The sequence below is a fragment of the Vigna umbellata genome, chromosome 9 (assembly GCF_029865625.1).
Source record: "Vigna umbellata cultivar VRB3 chromosome 9, Vumbellata_1.0, whole genome shotgun sequence".
Classification (NCBI taxonomy): domain Eukaryota; kingdom Viridiplantae; phylum Streptophyta; class Magnoliopsida; order Fabales; family Fabaceae; genus Vigna; species Vigna umbellata.
The window spans coordinates 16382546-16400223 of record NC_142173.1 but is presented as its reverse complement, the minus strand read 5'-3'; the positions used below and the strand labels follow the sequence as shown (position 1 = coordinate 16400223).

Below are 17678 nucleotides of genomic sequence, written 5' to 3'. Positions count from 1 at the left end.
ATTATTTAGATATATTTGTTTGCAATTTAATATATAATAAGTTAGATTACTATCAAAATCTAATTTTTAGACTTTCATCAGCAACCTCTTTAAATATTCTTATAATCTATTAAATTTTTTAAATATGATCAATTTTATTTAAATATAAAATAGAATTGATTATGTTTAAAATTTTAATAATCATATAATATTTCAAAAGTAAAATACATAAAAAAAACATTTTATCGAGGAGTATAATATATTATGTGCTCAACATAATTTTATAAGTTCAAAAGGAGAATTGGTTTTTTAATTTGATTATGACATGATAACATGATCCATAAGATTTTTTTTTTCTTGAAAAAATAGTTACTTTGAGTGAAGACGTATAATTGAATAGGTTAAATCTAAACTTTTAAATAATATCATCGTGTACAAAAGTATACAATCAATTATATGCTTAAGGTAGGTTATTGAAACACATAATCAATCTTATTTAACAAATAATTGATTATAAATTCATCTAAGTCATATAATTAGTTATTACTTAAAAAAATTTATTATTATTTTATGGCTTTAAACAGATCTAAAGAAACATAAATGAAATCAGCTTGTTGTTAAGGACAAAAGGTAAATTTATTTGTAACTTTGATTTTTTTTCTCTTAAAATAAACAACTTATATATATATATATATATATATATATAATTAATTTGATAATGTGCTTGCTAAAATATAAATCATTTAATTCTTTTGATCTTATTATTTAATTTTCATAAATTTGATATAAATAAAAAGTAATATATAAATTATACTTTAACTGATAAAATTTTCTCTTTTAAAATAGAGGTATTCGTGTTAAACATTTAATAGAAATTACATGTGTTTTTTAATCAACTTTTAGTTATTATCTATGTTTATTTTTCTCTGAATTTTCCCCTGAAATTTCCCCCCGGTCACCGGTTGGTAAGTTCTCCAGTTAATTTCGATCTCTCGCTGTCTCTCTATGTATTTCTCGCATTAGAATCGAACATTCATAGATTAACCGTTGCAAAGTTCGCCGGAGAATCGGTTTCGGTCACCGCTCTCCGATGAACGCTATATAGAACACCATGGCGGAGCAAGGCAGCGCCGCCGTCAACGACGGCGAAATAGAACCGCAACAAAACAAACACCACGTCCTCAACAGCCACAACGACAACAACGACGTAGACAACAAAGACGAGAGTTCAGATCCAGAGTTGTTCTGCTGTTTGCTTCAGCCAGCCACAGCTGACAGAGATCCCGAGTACATCGGCATTCGCCGCCTCCTCCTTCTTCGGAAGGCGGAGGCCGGAATTATTCACCGCAGAGTACGCTCCGTTCAGAACTCGCACTCCTATCTAACGTTTCTTATAATTTTATCATCATAATCTTAAAATGGAGATTGTTTAAGTGCTTGTAGCTTAATTCTTCTTATAATCACGTCTCGATCTCGTTCTCTTATATGCATCTAGTTCTGTTTCTTTTTCCAGATCAATCGTGATAGATTTGCATTATTTCCGGTGATGATTTTTTTTTTAGTTTTTTAGTTTTTCTTTCGTTGGTGTGACCTATGTCTGCATATTGTTACATTTTGACTTTTGGATTATAAGCTTGTTGACTTGCGTGTTATTACAGTGTTCTCAATCGTTATAAACGATGTTTAATTACGTTTAGTGCTGGGTTTATTATTATTATTATTGGACAGTATTTATATATACAGTTCCAAGTGCAGTTCATCAGAATTGGAGTTTTACACGGGTAATCCATGTTTCCCTTTAGTGAAACCACCTTATATTACAAAGATTGCCGAGGTGAAACTTCAATTCTGATAAGAGAATGGTATAAAAAGTGCATGAGGAACTGATCTGAGTTCCGTCTTTCTTATTATTATTACTACTTGTGAAAGTGTTATCTCCTGTGGCTGTGTTGTTGTTACTATGTCGCTTATGGACACGTGATTGTGTTGAAGGATTGGAGATGCAATGGAAAAACTTATGTGGCATACCGGAATTACCTAAGTAGGCCTAGAAACTGGGAAAGGGATAGTTCACGAGCCCCTAGTCTGCACAGTACTCCAGGAAACAGGTTGCTGTTTTTTCTTTTTTTACTGGAACTAATGAGCACATATACGCTTAATTTTGTATCATACAATTTCATGATATGGTTGATAAAAGGGGATAAAATAAGGAATTAAAGATGCTCATGATTGGATACGTAGCTTCAAAGTGACCTGGATGTGTTGTTGAACAGTAAATTAACTTTGATCTGCATGGAAAATTCTGGAAGACAGATATTGTTATTCATTGAAATGACTTTTTTTCTTTACACATGTAATCTCAAACATATTTACAAGATGATTATGATTTATGGATGGTTGTGTTGCAAGCTGGTTTTTAGCCTATCTAATTTTCTTCCCTATTTTTTTCTCTGTTATGTTTTAGGTTAATTTAGGATGGTATGGTTTTTTCCAACACTTGTACTTTGTCTCTTATATAAAAACTATCTTAATTTCTATACGATTTTCCACATCAATTGCCTTCCTTTCTCATTTTAATGTGAATTCCATGTACTTCTTTGTGGTTACTTCTTCAATTTGAGTTTCTATTTGTAATTATAACCACATTTTATGTCAATGCAGCTTTCTCATTCACGGTACTAGTTTAAATTTATGTTTCCATACAATTCTGACATCAGGATAATTTACTGGTTGATGCATCAGTGGCCGATTTTTTCCATCTCCAAGTCCACATTCCCGTTGGTCTGAGGTGGACAGCTTGAGTTCTGGGAGGGTAAGTTGTGTGCTGTAGATTTTGTTGCAATATACCTGTATTGGGCATACCTTTTGTCTTTAACTTCTAACTCTTAATTGGGTAGAAAAATGCCATATCCATTAAAATTTTGAACAGATAGACATATTCTGTTAATGGGATTTATACTTTTTAATTTAAGTATATGAGAGTGTACCATAATATCTGATAGGATAACCAGACATTCATTTGAACTGATAGTGCTGTTGTCTAGGAAGTGCTGATTATGCTTTGATGTGGCACCTGGTCAAGTGGGATTCTTACGTTTATTTAGTTATTTTTTCCCATTCTTTTAGGATGGAAAAGTTTGTAACAGAGCTAAAGAAAGCATTCAGAAACCAAATTAGATTCATTAGAAAAATGCTAGATAACTTTTTATTTGTCATAAAGCTGTTAAAGTTGCTCATAGATGATACGCTATATTCTTCACTGATTATTGGCTCTGAACCAACCCTATAATTTGTTGAGTAGATTTGATTGTCACTTTCTTGATATTAGTATGTTTTGCTCAATGCTTCTTGTTGCTGAAACTACAATTATGGAAGTTGCTGTTAGTCAGAGTAAATACACCTAAGCTTCCTGGATTGGGGGAAATTTACATGGGCTAACTTATTGGTTTATATATTACATAAGACTACACTAATGAAATAGATATACTTTATGCGTTTGTACTGTAAAGGGATATGTGGGTTATGTTAGCCCATGATAATTGGAGGTTTGTTTAATTGTTTTGAAATTGGAGTAGGTTTGTACTGTTTAGCTCATATGCTGTGAGTATTAGTTTAAATTTCATGCTTGTTTACTTTTTTTTTTGTGTCATTTTTCAAATTTGTAGGATCTGCAAAATGCAAATCCAGTACATAATCATAGATCGAGTTTTGGGTCAAGTGTAAGTGATTCCGATCCTCCTAGACACCGTAGGGCTGAGTCCGCTTATTCTTTTGTTGGAATGCATTGTATCTTTGACAAGTGCAAAGCCTCTGGTAAGTCCAATATAAATTTGTCTTTTTTTACCCGGGTTCTGTTTTACTTGGTTTTCATGGTGGAATAATTCTGAAAATCTTTATGTGTAGTTTCGGTGTTGAAGTTTGGGCACAAGAGTTCTGATTTACTTGCTTATGGGGCAGCTGATGGAACCTTAACTGTCTGCAATGTATCTGAGAATCCGTCAGTCATAAAACAATTAGAAGGGCATTCCAAAGATGTAACAGGTTGGATAAACTGTCCTTGTTTACTTGATCTATATTTAATGCTGCATGACATATACGATCAAGTGCGCTTGGCAAATATCACCTAATGTATTATTTTTAATTGGGGCTTTATGGATCAATAAACCTTGTCCTGCACTTTTTCCAATTGGAGATCAAATTAGCCAGATTTCAGAAAAAAACTGCAGCCATTAATTAATTATTCTTACTGAATTTGTCACTTATTCTTACTGTGGAATTATGATTTTCCAAAATTCCCTAAATTGTAATGCTCCCTAGTTTATTACCTGACCTCATATGCTTTGTTCATTTTCAGATTTTGATTTTACGTCAAATAATCAATACATTGCATCATCTTCATGGGATAAAACTGTGAGAGTATGGGAGATAGCGAAAGGTATTTGCATACGGGTGATATATGGAGTATGTCCACAATTGTGTATCCGTTTTCACCCTGTAAGTATAATTGGGTGTGGGTGTGTGTGTGTTTGTGTCTGGGTCTGTGTTTATGTATAAGGGTTTCTTGTTTCTTTTATTAAGAATGCTAGCCTTCCCATCTCTTCAGAGGATACCATTGCCTTCTTCAATAATTGGACAAAATACCCTCGTCTAAGATTTGAAAACTTTAGATATTCTGGTAATTTCATGGTAAATTTCATGTTTATATGAAGAGTAGCCTTCTCTGCCTTTTATTTCTTGCTTTGTGTATTCAATTTACTAGATTTTCACTGCTATGTCTATATATTTTTCTAGAAGTTCTAATAGCCATTTTTTACAATGAGGGAAGTGATAAATTGACTTTCGTAGATTGAAGATGGGTGGAATTGAATCTCTCTCATTGTTTGCACAAGTACTCAGACATTCATTGTGATCTTGATCTTTGATTTATTTGTAGTTTTTCTCTCTCTCATCTTTTCTTTTTTTTGTTGACCAAATCTGTTTTCAAAAAGAGAAAATGATGAGGTGGACCAGTACTTTTCTCTGTAGCCCTTGTTAAAGAATTTAAGACTTTCTCCGTACACATTGGTTTTATTTTGGATTGGTGATGCTTGAGACTGCAACAAATTAAAATATGCTCTGAAGGATAAAATAGTGAGGGAAGGAGGCTGTGCATTTAGCATGCAGAATTTTTCCATCTATTACATCTAGCGAAATTGAATGTTTTTCCTGGGTTCAAATTCTCTACCGGATTTGTTATGTTGTCTTGTGCCTTTAAAATATATTGATTTAATATATTAAAAGATTTTTTTTTATATTTTAAAATATAAAAATCAGTGTATTTTGAAGGTACAGTAGGACAACACCAGAAAATACAGCAGAGAATCAAAATTCGTTTTTTTCTAAGATAGAGGGTGAGCAGGGGAGGAGGTGAGTTTGTCAGTTAGGAAAGAATGGGTAACTTACAACAATTTGCTTCAGATTTCCTTCTTCCTCTCATCTACTAAAAATAGATATTTTTTGCAACTTGTCCAATTTTTCCAAAGATACGGTTTCCTATATCATTATGAATGTGGATTTGGATCTTTTATATTGGTAAATAATTTTTCTTTTGATTCCATTCTTGGTTGCTACTGAAGCCTGTATTTTTTCTGTATTTGGTGCAGGTAAATAACAACCTCCTTTCAGTTGGAAATGCAAACAAAGAAATCAATGTAAATATATTAATTGTTTCCATTTTGTTATTTTTAGAGAAGAAAGTATCATGTTTGACACCTTTGCTGAAGCTTTTCTATTGCAGTGTGTTAATCTTAGTTATTTCTGTTTTTGCTTGGTAAACCTGAAATGACTTTGATCTGGTGGAATCGCTCAGACCTTAAATGTTATTGAAGAAGCATTGTGTTCTTTGTTTGTAAAGTATAGAGAACTGTTTGTGTTGTTGGGTGCTATTGTTATGCTCGAATGTTTCACAGAGAATGGAGTAACATGTACAGGGAATAGAGTTACCTTTCTGTGTTTGGATATTAATGAGGGAAGAAATAGGAAGGTTTTGTGGTTAATAAGTGGTGCGCTGGCAAATTTAAATATAACCATTTTATTAAGTTACTCATTTATGAAGGTAAAGTAGTAAATGTCAATTATTTTTGATATAAAAGTAACTCCTCATTATCCCTTTGTTACGAGGGAACGGCTCAGACACTTTCCCTTCCACAAAATTTCAACCTCCTAAATAGGGAGCATTGTTCCTTTCCCGTCATTTCCTTCCCACTCCCAATATTCAAGCAGGTTCATAGATCATATGATTGAGTCATTTAATGTTTGTTTGTTATTCAGACACTGGAATAAGAATAAGGAAGGCAATGACAGTCACTTCAATTCATCAAACACATATTTTTCATTTATGATTTGATAAATATTCCCACTATTAAATATTTGTGGCTTAGCTACTGTATGTACATTTTACTCCTTTCCCCCATAAAATCCTCCGCTATGATGTTGTCATTTTTTACATACATTTACTTTTACGGTAATTTATTATTTTTCTTAAAAATGATATGATGTATCAGGTGTTCAATTTTAGTACCGGAAGGGTAATTAATAAATCACTATTTGACAGTGGAGTTACCTCTTTGGATCATGACCATACAGGACTTCTCTTATTTTGTGGAGATGCACAGGTGAGCTGCTCTATATATGCACATGTATTTTGTTTTGTATATCCTAATTGTTATGTTGATCTCATTTTCTTTAGGTACTGGATTCTATGTGCAGGGATGTATATACTCAGTAAATATGAACTCTCACACAGGTGTATTATCTCGCTCCCATCGTTATAGAAATAGTAGCAAGCCCAAATCTCCTGTTACCACAGTGCAGTATAGGAGTTTCTCTCTACTCGCTCGCGGACCTGTGTTGTTGACATGTACCCAGGATGGAAACCTGTCTTTCTTCAGGTTCAGAAAAAGTTTTCAATCACCCCGATTGCATTCAGTTCTCGTTTTTTGATCTCATTTTTCTTTGGAGCACTAATATTTGTGTATTGTAGTGTGGCTTCGGAGATAAATGGCTATTTAACTCTTCGATGCTCGCTAAAATTAGCTCCACGTGTACACAAATTTCGAGCTTCTTTTTGTCCTCTCCTATCCCTTGAAAAAGGAGAATTCATAGGTATGTTGATATCATTCTTGCGTACTACTTTTCTTCTCCTTTTTCCTCCCTCTTCCGTCTCTTGAAGAAGGACTTTTAAATAATAATCTGGTTGTTTTAAATAACCCAAACTCTGCCTGCGTAAAACTAGAAAATAAGTCAAGGATTATGTACTCTGCTTGAATTTCTCAACTTCTCTATGAGTATTTATAAGAAAAGAAATGAACTTAAGTTTCTTTCACACGTTAAAATCAATGAATTTGTGATTTAACTTTCAGGAGAAATTTGATTTACTTTAAGTAGCAAAAATGTTTACCCAAACGAGATGTAAATAATGCTTGCATTGAGACTTCAATGGAAACGGAGACTCAAGTACTGCAAACTGAGTTTTTCTTAAATACATTAACTTAAGCAACATTACAATGATTGTCTTTCTTACATTATCTTATCCTTTGTTGTCATGTGAAGTTGCTGGAAGTGAGGACTCAAATGTCTACTTTTATGATTTAACTCGGCCGAAAAATACATGTGTGAACAAGCTACAGGTTAGTCTTCCTTTCATCGAAGGTGTTTTCATTTTTTTTCAAAAACTGATGACTGATCTCCGATAGAGAACCTGATTAGTCGTCATCTTTAGTTGAGTTTTCTCTTCCAATCATGATTTTTCATCTCCAACCCGAAATTAACGGGATTGAGTTTGGTTTTCTTAAATTAATATGACTTGTTAGTGGTATCAATGCTATAATCAAGCTCAAAATACATAAAATTTTTGTAAATGCAATGCAGGGTCATGGGTTTCCTGTGCTGGGTATTGCCTGGAACCATGGAGAAAATTTATTGGCTTCATCTGATTTTTATGGCGTAGTAATTGTGTGGAAGAGAGAAAGAACAAATCAAAACAATCATACACAACAGTAGAAGTTTAAATAAAGCCTTTTAGTTGATGGCCTGTGAAAAAAAGCTCCTTCTTTGCTAAGGTCTCCTTCATCTTTCGCTCTTCTGTATTTTTGTGCTATTATTTTTTAATTTTTTCAATTCTTACTGCAATGTACTTTGTATCCATGAAGTAAATCAATTAATCACCCACAACCTCACTGGGAACCAAAGATATTATATTAAAAAGGTGTACTGTTTTGTGAGGAAGAAAGAAGTTGTATTCTTAGACATGATTAGGAATTTTGGGATTTTGTATGCGAATTATGACGAATACATTTTGTTCACTTTTTTCGCAATATGTAATTTTATACAGTTAAGCAAAGAATAAAGCACTTTTTTGTCTGACTTTGCATTTCAGTTTACGTAGTGATAACATACCCATTGTTCATGAACTCAGTCTCCCGAGTCCTTTTCTTGTAAGTAGCACATTCCATTAAAACAAGGGAGACCTCCATACTTTTCTGCATCCTATGAATATTAAAATTTCCATTATGTCTTCCAAAAATGATTTATAGACTTTATGAATCGGAAGTTAAAATTGACTTTTAGATTGTTCACTCAAAGGAGGATTCTATAATTTAGAAAAAATAAAATAACAATTTTTTATTCACCAGGATATAGGTTTTAGGATCAGGACAAAAATATTAATGTGTAGAAAGAATTTGTTCAATGAGTCTATACGAATCTATATGCATCTGTTTGGATCCAATATACGTTCATTAAATTTCAGCATTTCTGTAAATTTGTTTTGAAAAAACAAAATCCCTCCTACTGTTTGTGTGCATAATTAATCCAAGATTTTCATTTTTTCTAAAATAATGCAAAAAATATATGGTATATATTTGTATACAAGATAAGCTAAAGATTTTTTGAAGACTTATTAAATGTTAATAATTATCAACTTATGCAACAAGATCAACTTTTAAAAAATTATAATAAAAATTTGTATCTATATTAGCCACAATGTTATGAAAATTTCTCATTCATTAGAATACATAACTCTACTGAGTCAAAATAAAATATATATTTACTCGCCAAATTGTCACCAACAAATGTTAATAACCTTTAATTCACAAAGGTATATAAGAAAATACTGCGTTATTCTAAATAATTTAATTGCAAATGAAACTTTTATAACTTCACGTAATAATTTCATATTATAAAAGAAAAAGAAATGACATATTTTATCTAAATAGTTAAAAAGTACAATTTTTACAGTAAATGTAACAAAATTATAATACTTTATTAAAAATACAAAAATATAATACTAAATAAATTATTTAAATAAGGTACTTTACTAAAATAATTAATAGATGTATAAGTCAGAACCTCCCCTCAGTAGAAAGAATTTTAGTTCACAAAGGAAATTTCTTTCTACAACCCAAGAATGCACTAACAGTAAAGAATTCAGTAAAGAATTTATATATACTTGTATATATAAATTCGTATTTCTTTTTATAGTCTTCATTTAATGGGCATAAAATATATTTTAATTGGTAAGAAATTCTTTTTATTTTTTTATAAAAGTTTATATACACACATGTCTTCCAAGACAAAGCATTCTTAGCACACAATCATACAAAAAAGACTTGAAGCATTTTGAATTGCTACAATAATAGAATTGCTATTTGTTACAATAAACTTCACAAAATTGAACAGCATGAAACATCAGAAAGAAATAAAGACTCAAAGAAAACCTCATTCAATTCTCAGTAATCCTGCATTGCTCTGAACAAAGATACAAACCTGAATCTGAACAATCAGAAAATCTCGAAAAATATTTGTCAACTCATTACTGTTCATCGGAAGCCAATTTCTACCAGGCACGTACAACTAAAACAAATATTAAAACGAAACTGTATGATTGGTAAATAGTAAGCGAACAGGGTTATAGCAACACAAACAAGTTCAGAAAATTTTACTCACAATCACATGAAAGTGAAAAATAATTGCCTACCCATCCTACCTGACATAGAAAGAAACAAACATCAGAAAAAAAAAAGTGTGTGATTGTCAGAGTATATTATATACAAAAATTGGGGGGAATGGTCACTGACCTTTTGTACAGAGCTTTTACATCTTCTCCAAGTAATGGACTCTCAAGAAAAAGATCGCCACACTCTTTCAGAAGAACTTCCTCTACTTCAAATGCTCGATCACCACAATACTTATTCCATTCAAACCACATTTTTGAAATTAATTCCTTCTTGAAACAAATGCTGTTATCCTCCTCTTCTGGAGAATCAGCAGACACCAATCGATACACAAAGACTTTCTTCTTCTGGCCAGGTCTGAATGCACGACCAATAGCTTGGCGAGTAACTGAAGGATTAAGATGAACGTCCAATATAACTATGCGTGATGCCCCGACCAATGATATGCCCTCTCCACAAGCCCTGATGGAGCCAAAGAAGACTTTGGCACCAGGAGAATTGTTAAATCTTTCCATGGACCATTCTCGCTGCTCATAGCTCGATTCTCCTGAGATTACAAATATTTCCTTTCCTAGACTCCACCCTTTACTTTGAACGGTTAACCTTTCTAAATATTTCAAAGGTAGCAAGTATTGACTAAATACAAGGAGTTTCTCTCCGGCTGATTCACACAAATTTAGCATGTTCCAAAAGAATTTGGACTTCACACCATCTCTGGCGTCTGATTTTTCTATCAGAGCATCAATTATATCATCAGATATATTATTTTCTCCACATTTTTCAGCTAAAGATTTCAGTTTAGGGTGCAAATACACGGCGCTTCCTACAGAAGATATCTTGAACTTTCCAGATGACTTTTTTAATTTTTCAATGTCAAGCTTTTGTGTAGGGTTAAGATTGAGAAGCACAGTAAAATCAACAAGACCAGGAAGCTCATCCAGAAAATCCCCTTTATAATAATGAAGGACGCTGTTTGTCATCTCACGTAAATCTTGTATGACGGCTACTTTCGCTTTAAAGTCTGTGCCCTTCAAAGTGTTTTCAACAATATCACAGAAGGTTCTCACACCTGGTATATGAACTCTACTATAAATGCGCCTGCTGATAGCTTTTGATGTTTCCATCTTCAAAAACTTTGGACGAACAAGATCTAGAATGTTAAACACCTCCCTGACATGATTTTGATAAAGAGTCCCCGACAGAACAACTTTTCTAGGTGTGTGAACTTTTGCAAGGGATTGAACCATATCTGTGTTTTCATTCCTAGGATTATGCCCCTCGTCTAAAATAAGTATTGAAGGACTCCTGAGTAAAATCTTTTGGCATGATGACGATATATGGTTGGTCCCCTTATCACAGACAATAGATGAGAACTGTTTGTATCCCAAGAAAAGGATACTTTTCTTCTCCACCCATAGGTTCAACACTTCCAGTTGTTGACTTCTACTATCTGCCTTCACTGTATAAAAGTCGTATAGAGGTATGTCCTCCACTTGCCATGTTTGAAACTCCTTTTTCCATGTTGACAATATTCCCTTTGGAAGCACCACCAATGGTCTTGCATTAGGATATCTGCCTAGAAAACTTTGCATGAAACTTATTACCATGAATGTTTTCCCTGATCCTGGAGCATGGGCTAAGATGCAGCCACCAGGATGATCACCCGCAAGATTTCTAACAAGAAAATTGAATCCGTCAATTTGATGAGGTTTCATCTGTTTCATGTGTCTAGGATGTGCTGAGAATTCAGTTACTATGAGATCATCTTCAGCAACATTATTTGCAAATACATCTGTTTTTGCTTTGGTGTTACAGGATTCATATGCATAAGTCCTTGTGCTCCGTTTGACCTTCAATAAAATACAAAATTAATAAAAGTAATTAATAAAGACAACCTTTAACACTTCCTGTCCAGGCCAGAAGTAATACTTGTTAGAATATAAATAGTAAGAATTAAGCATAGGTATTATTTTATAACGCAGTTAAGTCCACACATGATATGAATGGTCTACCTGCAATATTAATTTGGTTTAATAAAGAGGTTTCTCAGTCCTTAAAGAAAATTTAGTGGAATAAGATAAAAGAAACAGTTTCTCACTGAAGGTTGGCAAATTATCAGAAGATTTTAACTATCACAAGTTGCTATCTGTTTCACTTGGCATTTTGTATGTTTATGTCACGCTCTACTGAAAAATTAATCTGTGTTAAGCATCTAATTTCAACCCCATAATTAAAAGCGATCATAAAACTAAAAGTATATTTTATGTTTATCACATTCATTAACAAAAATATTAATGCAAAAGCATTAGACTAACCTTGTACTGAAACTCAAATATGGTTTCAATTTTTCGGTCAATAATTCCACAAACCCGACAAACATAACCAAGATCATCTTTTAAAATAAAAGAATGATCGCACTCCTCATCTCTTTCTGCTTCTTCATGGCCTCTTTCTACTTCATCTGGCAGAGGATTCGCGGAAACAACCTAGTAGAGGGAACAATTAAATTACATCAATGCCAAAGGAGCCCTGAAACTGCAATTTGCAAGTAGACTTCAATATAATAAATAATTTACTTGAATTTAAATTTCGATGTGTATAGAAGTAGTTTTACAAAGCAGAAAATAAAATCGCAAGTGACATTTACATGTAATGGGAACCTTACATATTGTATACATATAACAGGTAACAACGAATAAACGAGAGCAAAACATTCGAGACTAATAAGGATAATTGTACGCCAAAATGTACAATGTTTCAACAATTCAACTCACATAACTACATTTAATATGAATTTCAAGATTTTTTGTTCATAAATCGATGAATGATCTAGTTAACACCGGCACTCAAAGAAGGAACTATGTTATAATTCTTTAACAATTGATTTATTTTCTCGATATTTGGCTGTTAAACTATAGTCATTTTCCTTATCTTCATAAGAAAAATCCATCGTCTCAGCAACCCTTAACCAAACACATCAATTTTAGTAAAGAATTACGAATTAAATTACACAAAAAAAAAAATCATCCAAATGAGTTGATGATAAACTCCACGACAAAGACTGGAATTATTATTTAAAAATAAGAAACAGAAGTAAAGTATTATACTTTGGAACACTCCATTGCCATCGACATCTCCTTCCAAATATCTTCTAAGCCGTCATTATCTTCGGGGTTGACCTGATGATCCTCTTCCTCCTTTACACCGATATGAACACCTTTACCCGCTATACTTGTCTCAATTTTCGGATCTTTACTTTTGCGACGGTTAGGAATGGGAGTACGCTGCCTCTAAAACCCATTGTTTGACACAGAACAGTAAAGCATGTCAGTGAAACAACTTACATTGAAATGAAAAGAAAAGAAAAAGAGCTAGCATCTTCTCATGAAGAGCAGCTACAGATTTAAATCTAAATACACAGAGGCTTAAGAAGTTAGCTAAATGCAAATGTCAAGCGATTCAAATGAAAAATTGACACATGTTCAAGAAAGGCAAACGGTTAAACTCTTACATCATCATTCACTGTTCACTTTTCAACATTAATATGTGAATAGAAGGAGCAAAGAAAAATAATATAAACAGATAGTACGACATGTAGAGAAAATATAAATCCAGACACATCCTCTATTTTCATTTTCAAACCCATCAATTTCCCAATCACCATGTATAAAGGATCAATAGTAAACATTCAAGTTTAGTAATTCGTCCAATCCAATGGTTTCCAAACAATGACCACAAGGAAAAAAGTTTATTCAGTGAAACTGGGCCAAAGTATCTAGAAATTAATGACTTAGTTTAAGAGAACTATGCAGTCTTAAGAAAGTAAGGATTGAGAATTTTTGGCAATATTTGCTTCATGCTTGAAATCAGGAAAAAAGAATTATGCAAGAAAGAGCCAATGTTTTAAAAGAATCTTCAGCCACACCACAAAAGGTTGAAAATAAATGCTACAATTTTGTTAAATTATCGGTTAGGCCTGTAAGTCATGTTTGCAATAGAGGGAAAAATAATCGAATGAGTGGGGAGGGTAGGGAGCGTGATATAGGAATCATGCAGTGTGGCCAAAAGAGTGCGGCCAAAAGAGAGAAAAGGAGTATATACGAAAGGTGGGTAACCAAATGAGTGGGGATTATTCTGATGTTCTGGGTGGTGATTTTGTGTATAGGCGGTCTTTTCTCATCCTCTGATTGGTTTTACTTGATGACTATTCCAAATTTGTAAAAAGGGATTTCCATCCATAATTATTTGCTGTTTTTCTGTTGGATTAGAGGAATTTTCCTCTAATCAGTGATCGTATAAGTTTAGCTACTTCCTTGTTTGAAACCTTAGTTCCTATCATTATCCTCAGACGGAGCATGTTACAAATATATTATTCCAAATAAAAAATTATGCATATTAATAACTATTATTTCAATTTGGTATTTCATATATTTAAATTATTACAAAATTAAGGAAAACTTACAACTGTCTTCATCACAACAGGAGACGGTGCAACTAGCGGCAACACAATTTCAAACTGAACAATTGATTTATTTTGTCTATAATCTTCTTCTTCTGAAGCTTCATGAAATGGAACAATAAATTTATTGTGTATATCATCTTCCACTTCTGAAGCTTCATGAAAAGGAACAATAGCTTTTTTATCTCCATCATCTTCCACATCTGAATCAATGTGAATAACAGCAACTGGAGCTGCATGAACATTCTTCTCAATGTTTTCCCTCGCCAAATCTATGACATTATGATATGTCAAACCAGTGTCTTCATCGTGGTCAGTTACCACATTCATGAATTGATTAACAAGTTCGGGATACTTTGCAAAGTAAGGTCCAAGTATCTGCATTTTTATGGCTACAAGGTCCTCTATCTCCTTTGTGACACTTCCATATTTCCCATGCTCTATATGAACCACAATATCCGAAATTGCAGATGGATTCGTATGGTCAGAGACATCTGATAACTTCTGTCTTTTGCCTATGTCAGGGCCAGAGGAAGATCCTTGTTTCACAAAATGAAACTAAACTCAGAAGAGCTGCAGATATTCCATCATGAAGCAGAACCAAATATTCTCAAAGCTTATATACTTCCACAAGACTCAAGTATTACGTTACACAAACCCCAGCACGGTTTCAACTCCTACCAGCAACTAATCAAATCAAAACAAAAGAAAACCATAAAATCATAAAATATAATTAAAGGAAAAAACTTAAAAATAGTACCTAGATGTTTTTTTTTTTCTGTTCTCTAATTAAAACTCAAGTATCACCATGATTAGCCTAAAAAAAAGGCACAATTGATAATTCACATAAATAATACAAATCTTTGTTAAGTTTTATTAAGCATATTACACAGCTAAAATTCTAGTACTGAATTAAAAACACTACAAAAGGCTCTTTAAGAGAACACTATATAAAGTTTCGTCCTAAAAGAAAATGTTCGGACTCAACATTCTTACAATACATGCTCAGAAACCACTCTGCACGCAAAAAGAATAATATATATATATATATATATATATATATATATATATATATATATATATATATATATATATATATATATATATATATATATATATATTCTCATTAAATCCTAAAATAAAAAATGAAATAATCCACCAAAAATTTGGGATAAAATTAGAAAGAAAAAGGAAATTATATTGAAATTGCAAATAATATACGTGGTGATCAACAGTTTTTAATGTCAAATTTAAAAAAAAAAAAAATAGAAGAGAAAAAAAGAGCAAGAAAATGAAGAATATACCGGTTGAACGACAGCGCTTAGCTGACAACACGTCAACAGAGGACTCCATCGGTAACTTTCAACGAAATGAAGAAACTGAGAATTGAAGCAAAAACAGATAAAAATATTGCAAACTGAAAGAGAAAGATAAAAAACAAGTGTTGAATTTATCCATTTTCTATCAGAGATTGTAGAAAATCAAGAGAACGAGGGTTACCGAGAAGAAGAAATGCTGAAGACTGAAAATGAGTTTGAGAAATGCAGAGTGAAAGCATTGTACAATTTATAGAGTGAGTAATGCACTGAGTATTGAGTTTCCATCGGTCACAATGGTCCTCTGTGTCGCAGCTGCAGCGTTCATGCAGTGTGGATGCGGAAGCTGCGAGTGTGACGATAAAGTTGATCAAAAAATTCAAACCATTAGATTCACGTGAGACGTGATATCAAAATTTTTAACTGTTTGATTGGTTTCGGTCAAACTGCATTTCCAATCACGTTGCATGCGTGTGATGGTGATTAGACGCATTTAATCACCGTTAAAAATACATGTAATAATTTACATAAAATATATATTTTTTAATTTAATCAAATAGTAATTTTAAGTTTGCTTAATGACATGATTATTAAAAATTAATTAAAATTATCTTAAATTTTGAAAAGGAAATTTTAGGACACAAATAATTTATACACGCATATATAGAGGTATATTTATTTATGTATTATATTAAATGGAAAGATAAATGATTAAATATATAGAAAACAGCACAACTATTTTATTACAAAGGTGTTATGAATTTCAATAAATGCATAATTTTAATTAAGCAGGAAGAATAATTAATTTGATGAAAAATTAGGAAAAAAAGAATTAAATTTTAGATGTGGTTATTTAATATTAATCATAAAAATTAGTGTTTCAATTAATTTAACGTTATTAAAAATAGTTTTAAGTAAATTAATTGCAAGCTTACTTTTAGGAAGCAACTTTTGCAAAGAGCCCATCATTGTAATAAGATTTTAAATTTAAGAACAAATTTAAAAAGTTGACTTAGATAAGATTCTATATATTAACGATAAAAAAATTAATATTTTAATAATTAGAATAATTTTTAAAATGTTAAAAAAATGTAGATAAAAAATTGACAAATTTCGATTCTTCTAAAAATCCAAATTTATATGAATATAATGTAATTTGCTAAAAAGTAATATAACATAGTTAAGCTTATTTAAGGTAAAATAAAGTTTAATGTGAATTCTTTATAAATAATCTGTATTGTACACACACACGTTTAGAGTACTCTATAGAAGTAATTTACATCACAATTGTCATTTTCAACATTGTGTTTTTTATTTTTATTTTTTTACACCTCACCAATCTTTTTCATGAAATATAAATTATGTATATATATATATATATATATGAATAAGTAAAGGAAAGAAATAATTTTATAAAAATAATAATAGTTTGAAACGAAAAATATTTATTTATTTAATTTTTTTTCTAAATTTATATATTATATATAATTTCTTTTAAAAAATAATATATTTTTTACTACTCAATAAATTCAAATATATCACAAACATGTCATTACTTTCTTATAAAATATTTATTCTTTCATAAAAAATTTCTGTAATGTTTTGCTGATTTAAATTTCTTTAAAATATATGTATTTCTAAATTTTTATTTATCATATATATGTGTATATATATATATATATATATATTAAAAAAATTAATTCATCTAATTTTTACTTGTCTGATTAATTAAGCATACACAACTAATTTCAATTTTCTCTAAACATTTATTTTTAATTAATTTAAAATAAAAAAAAATACAAAAATCAGCTCACAATTCAATTTTCCAAAACCATATTCTAACAAAACTAAAAATTATGCTATTTCAATAGATATAAATAATAATATATTACCTACAGAAATAAAATTATAAAATGCTGTACAGAAGTTTAA

At 31.5% G+C, this 17678-nt stretch overlaps 2 protein-coding genes across 2 annotated transcripts; one reads left to right on the top strand and one right to left on the bottom strand.

Annotated features, from left to right (window-relative positions):
* Positions 1-950: 950 nt before the first annotated feature.
* LOC124830629 (uncharacterized) lies at positions 951-8382 on the top strand. The gene is made up of 12 exons (XM_047304406.2): positions 951-1330; positions 1972-2087; positions 2722-2791; positions 3645-3792; positions 3883-4020; positions 4334-4473; positions 5622-5669; positions 6522-6632; positions 6727-6908; positions 7001-7122; positions 7570-7646; positions 7888-8382. The coding sequence occupies exons 1-12, from the start codon at positions 1091-1093 to the stop codon at positions 8017-8019; spliced, it is 1524 nt and encodes a 507-aa protein (XP_047160362.2). The 5' UTR covers positions 951-1090; the 3' UTR covers positions 8020-8382.
* A 1678-nt stretch (positions 8383-10060) lies between these two features.
* Positions 10061-15977, bottom strand: LOC148192709 (protein CHROMATIN REMODELING 35-like). Its single transcript, XM_088099142.1, has 6 exons — positions 15931-15977; positions 15735-15809; positions 14434-14969; positions 13079-13261; positions 12287-12457; positions 10061-11821 (listed from the first exon to the last, which is right to left on the bottom strand). Exons 2-6 carry the CDS (start codon positions 15781-15783, stop codon positions 10061-10063), a joined length of 2700 nt encoding a protein of 899 aa, XP_087955268.1. The 5' UTR covers positions 15784-15809; positions 15931-15977.
* Between the last annotated feature and the right edge of the window lie 1701 nt (positions 15978-17678).

What these genes read in the sequence shown, in the direction of transcription:
- LOC124830629 (XM_047304406.2), top strand. Translation starts at nt 1,091, where the DNA reads ATGGCGGAGCAAGGCAGCGCCGCCGTCAACGACGGCGAAATAGAACCG. An exon ending in TGACAAGTGCAAAGCCTCTG is followed by an intron (nt 3,793 to 3,882) that starts GTAAGTCCAATA and finishes CTTTATGTGTAG; the next exon opens with TTTCGGTGTTGAAGTTTGGG. An exon ending in TATTTTGTGGAGATGCACAG is followed by an intron (nt 6,633 to 6,726) that starts GTGAGCTGCTCT and finishes TTCTATGTGCAG; the next exon opens with GGATGTATATACTCAGTAAA.
- LOC148192709 (XM_088099142.1), bottom strand. Translation starts at nt 15,783, where the DNA reads ATGGAGTCCTCTGTTGACGTGTTGTCAGCTAAGCGCTGTCGTTCAACC. An exon ending in CTGTTGTGATGAAGACAGTT is followed by an intron (nt 13,262 to 14,433) that starts GTAAGTTTTCCT and finishes AATGGGTTTTAG; the next exon opens with AGGCAGCGTACTCCCATTCC. An exon ending in TGGCAATGGAGTGTTCCAAA is followed by an intron (nt 12,458 to 13,078) that starts GTATAATACTTT and finishes TCCCTCTACTAG; the next exon opens with GTTGTTTCCGCGAATCCTCT.